Raw genomic sequence first — 5,003 nt, forward strand, 5'->3', positions numbered from 1 at the left:
CTTCATGCTACTTGTATTTTTTTGCATATACTCCCCCAAGAAAATAACCAATTTGCAAACATCAATGCATCAAAACCACAGTAGTTGAAAAGCCAGTCATTTATAGTCAAAAATAGCATCGTGATCTCCATGTATGTTCTTTTTTTCTGCAGCACAGGGTAAAGAAAAAAAAAGGGGACTATTTAATTGAACTATAACCAACAGTTTAACAAGCGTAGTATGCTAGAAATTAAGTTTAAGCCAAACCAAAATAACAGCATGGAGACAAATTTGTTTAATAGATTCTCCTCCGAAACCCAGGTAAATGACTTGTTGTTCATCTGTCTACCTACAGAGGGAGAACCAGCTTAATAAATTTATATAACTATTGAGACTGGGCAATATTTATTGCATTCAAATGCCATGAGCCCAGGTACAAATTAAGTTTGTGAGATCCATAAACAACCACAAAGTGCAGCCTGAAAAAATACACTTCCAGCAGCCCCCTCATTCCATAGGTAGGATTTATTTTGTGGGTGGAACGGGTGTAATTCCACTTTAACTTCTTTCAGTTCCAGTAGACATATTTACACAAGCAGAAAAACAGGAAATGGAGAAACTGTAAAGTAACAAGATTTTATTGTTTATATATATATATATACTTTAATTTTTAAATGAGACAGTATTTTTCAAAACAGCAGCAAGCAGAACGTACAAGTTGAGAAAAGTGGCAGCGCAGGTAACTCTGTTTGGCTAATGCCCCTTCATGTACAAGGTGTACACTGGATTTTTTTGAGCACCTTTTTTGTTTTTTTCTTTAAGTGTACAGTAAGGCAGTGGTTTTTCAATAAGGAATATATATATATATTTATATTTATATATATTTTCAATCATCACTGTTTTTTTTTTTGTTACATGCAAATTAAATAAAATGTACAACTTGAAAATGTTACACCGGTAGGTAGGCATTTTTTTTTTCTCAAAGCAAAGCTTCTAGGGAAAGGCAAATACAGATATCACGAAAATTAAAAAAAAAAAAAGAGAGAAAAGAGGTGAGAGGAGCGATTGACACGAGAGCTTGGGCAGGGAAGATGGGGATTCCAGTGAAGGCTTCTCCTACCGCCGGGAAGAGGTGATGGGTGGGTGGTTATGGACAGATGTCTCCAGCAGCTCCCTTGGAAGGGAGCTCCCTGGTTCACTCTAACCTGAGGAGCTCCACGTCGAAGAGGAGGGTCGCGTTGGGAGGGATGACTCCGGGGTGGCCGGTGGCTCCGTAGGCCATCTCGGGTGTGCAGGTCAACTTGGCTCTTTGTCCTAAACTCATCTTATGGAAGTTGGAGAAGGGGAAAGATGAGAGGAGAAACAGTGTTAGGAAGGAGGCAAACRCCAAATCACTGTGAGGTGGCTGGTGCCCTCGCTAGGAGAGGGAGACCGTCAGGATATTCATCTCTCAGCTTCTGAAGAAATGTGCAAGGTGCTGAGCAGCCCTTGCTGAGGTCTCCTGACAGATGAGATCTAGACACCCAGAGCCAACTTGGTTCCTTCACAGGTTCCTTCCATTAGGTGCTCAACATCACAGGGTGGTGACTAAATATTTATCAAGAACTGATCCCTAGTTTGGAGCAGAGCTTTTAACTCTCCTGGCAGTCAGGCTCCCCAAATCCCTCCAAAGCCTGAGCTGGAGGCAGTCACTTGCTTAAATCTTAAGCAGAATCATCCACTAGGAGGAGCAGGAGGGTAGTTTGTTGCTAGAATGATTCCTGGAATTAATTTTGGCCACTCATTAACTGAAGGACAGGAGTCAGTGAGTGAGGGATACACGGATTTACCCAGTGCTTTATCTGCTGTGGTTTCTGACTCACTGGGATAAAACTCTGGAGTTTTGGCCCCTCAAGTCACTTTCGGGTTCTTTGTTTATAGGAGCCTCCTGCTCTTCTCTCACAGCAACATGAGAATGAACATGAATGAATGAACATGAGAAYGAATGCTTCCTCTTTCGTGAACTTTTGTCCCTTCGCTCTAGCCAGGCTGTATGTTCTGTAATTCTACAGTACTTTGCAAATGGGTCCTGAACTCCTCTTGGGCATTACTGCAAGGCAGATAATAGAGAGGGAAGCCTAAATGATAGAGAGGAAAAGGGAAACTTTTCAGAGAGTTCAGGGCSCATCTAAAGGGCTTGCTCCTTCTCTGGCTAGAGAGAAGGGAGTGTGTGCTTTGCTTGCACCATAAGGCTGGAAATCAGATTCCCTTCCATTCCCCTRGAAAAGCATCATCGTTTCATTTCCCATTGCACTCTTTCCTTTTATTTATATGTAAGTTGTTCTCGTTTATAGTGACACTGGAGCAGTTGCCTCCTACACTGCGTGCTAGGGCTCAGAAATGGGGAGCCTCAAGGGTTTCGCGCCCAGATCTCATTCACTCTTGTGCTTGGGCTGCAGAGTTGGCAACAGGATGCACTGCTTGGCTCCATTATGATTTTACTGTGGTGGTGATAAACTGTAWTTAATGGATGACATTTTCCGTCTTCTAGGCTTAGTGCAGATCATTGAATGTTGAATTTTGTAGCTGGCCCATCTGAAGTGACACAAGTTTAACGGTGCAGTTTGGTACCCTACTCGGAAAGGATCAAACTCTGCAGCATGGCCATGGGTGCTACCAAGAGCAGCAGCTTGGCTTTTTATGGGGTCACCAAATGGAGGTAAAATGCTGCCACCTGCAACATCCCAGCTGCTTCTGTGCCCCTTTGTGGCAGCTGCCCCTGGGAAAGGGACTGAACCTCCCCCTGCCAAACACAAACAACATGGCGATGCTCCTGAGTGGGATRTGTCCCTGGAAAGTCAACATTGTGCTCCAATAGAGCACCTCTCAAAACCCACCTAGAACTCTACATTGTGATTTCCAGAGATTGTGATTACTGCACTGGGCATTACCATGTTCACACACCCTTCACCTGAAATTCAGCCAGCATCATTCCTTTGTACCTGTGTAATGCCTTCTTCAAATCCCTTAATGACTTCTTGCCTGCCAATCTTGAACCTGAAGGGCTTGTTTCGGTCTCTGGAGGAATCAAACTTCTTCCCATTCTGTAGCATCCCTGCCAAAACAACATGCAGAGCTTCAGTCCCAGCCACATCTGAATTTAAGTGCTTGGAGGGTGGAAAGAGGGGAAAAAGCAACATTTTGGTCACATGAGCTGCTCATATCCATTTTCACTTTGAAGCAAAGTCCAAAACTGCTAAGGTAGAGGAGTCAAAAACAGTGCTGCTAAATTACTACTTTTGCCTTCCTGTAATTCAGGCTCTAAAACAGAAGAAATGGCAATATATTCTCCTCGTTAGTCTCACCACAGCAGGTTAGAAATCCCATTCTGTCAAATGTTGTAGGAAGATCCAGGAAAAGCTGTTCCTGGCCCAGCGGAGCTTCCAGGCTAAAGGGATAGAAGGAGGTGAGGAGCAAGCGGGAAGCACCTCAGGAGGAGCTTCAAAGAAAAGTGTGTGTTTGTAGAAGACCTTAGGAAAGGAATTACAGAATAATCTGACTATYASGGATATTTTTCCCCAACCTTCACCRTTAGTGGTTGTCATGAAATGCCTACAGCAACAGTGTTTTCTGCAGGCTCCCGTGCAAGCRCATGCCCTCTACACAAATATTATGCAATATATCTGCTCAGTGACAGCYCTGAGCTCCCCGCTGCAGCCTGGGCAGCCAGAGCAGCTGCCTGCACAAGGCTCTTTAGTGACAAACAAATGAGGTTTCATTTGGACAGTAAAAAATAGCACCCATATGGAGGGGGCAGGAAGGGAGCAGCAGCTCGGGGGAACTCTTTGGCACGGCACGTAATCCTTTCTGAAGTGTATGATCATAAATGACACTCTTTCCTTGRAGGAATTTTATTTTTAAACATACTATAAAATCTTAGGTTTCTGTGGAACAGCGGAAGATTATTCTAGAATCACCATATTTAATAGTTTTAATATTAAAACTTCACATTGCCATTACACCCTGCATGTTCAAAGCATTATGCAAACTTYACTTACGCTCCTCAGCAGCCAAGGGGATATTTATTATAAAATTGCCTGATTTGGAAAGTTCAGAGTCAATAAAAAGTGACCCTTTAGTGGCATTTTAGTATGCTTTCATTCTGTTTGGTAGCCATATCCTATCCAAATACTCCATTTAAAGATTTGCTGGTTTACTAAATCCGTCCACCTCGGCTAATAGACAGTGTTTCCCATTTAAAACCATGTTCTGTCTCCCTGTGGACCTGCTGGTCTTACACACAGCACATGAAACTCTCATTTTACCATCTATAGAAGATGTGTCAGGCCATGGGAGAAAATAAACAGGCTTGTTCTCCTATGTTCAGAAAAAACATCCTATTTTCTAGCACTGACCACGACGGGATGACTGCAGAAATGTAACCTCGCCTATCACCACCCCATYGTTTTGCTCCCAGAGACAACCTGAGATTTAGAGAGTCAGATGTGCTGACATTTGCTGAAGCTCTGTCAGGAGACCTGATTTTTATATGACTACCCTTTAAATGTGCATCTAGTTTAGAAACGAGTAGGAGTGTCCGTGTGTCCTGCAGAAGCTCTGATCTGGATTTAGAGCTGAACTTTGCAGCTGATCTTTGTTATCTATTTCTTACAGTTTGAGTTGACTCTTCAATCTCCTGGGAGCTAAAAGAGCACAGTGTTTTGTTTTCTGTCTTGCTAATGCATCTAATTGATTTTCTTCTGGTGAAAAAATTGATTGGGTTGAGATTCTCCAACGAGGATAGATGCCCATCTCCAGCCTCTTAGCACATCTATTTATCTAGCTAACACCACGGAGGAAGGAAAAGCCAATCTGGACCTGAGCAATGACACTGCTTTGCAAAGTCAAAAACCTCCTGGCAATCAATGAGAGTTTTGACCGAGTGAGGACTTTCAGATGCTGGTATCCTTGCTTGATTCAATAAGCTCACATTCAGTTCTGGAAAGCAGCAATCATTGTATCAAAATAATTGTACAAAATCAATT

General features: G+C 42.9%; 1 protein-coding gene across 1 annotated transcript in view; it reads right to left on the reverse strand.

Moving 5' to 3' along the window:
- Window positions 1-876: 876 nt before the first annotated feature.
- Window positions 877-5,003, reverse strand: part of FKBP1B (FK506 binding protein 1B) — a 35,833-nt gene continuing 31,706 nt past the window's right edge. Inside the window, exons 2-3 of the mRNA XM_026044902.1 lie at window positions 2,961-3,073; window positions 877-1,303 (exon numbers count right to left, since the gene is read on the reverse strand). Of these exons, the coding sequence (XP_025900687.1) occupies window positions 1,175-1,303; window positions 2,961-3,071 (240 nt within the window). The 5' untranslated portion in view covers window positions 3,072-3,073 and the 3' untranslated portion in view covers window positions 877-1,174. The remainder of the gene's footprint in view (window positions 1,304-2,960; window positions 3,074-5,003) is intronic.

This window comes from Nothoprocta perdicaria, unplaced genomic scaffold (genome assembly GCF_003342845.1).
Source record: "Nothoprocta perdicaria isolate Ctin4 unplaced genomic scaffold, notPer1 scaffold_39, whole genome shotgun sequence".
In the NCBI taxonomy this organism is placed as follows: Eukaryota; Metazoa; Chordata; class Aves; order Tinamiformes; family Tinamidae; genus Nothoprocta; species Nothoprocta perdicaria.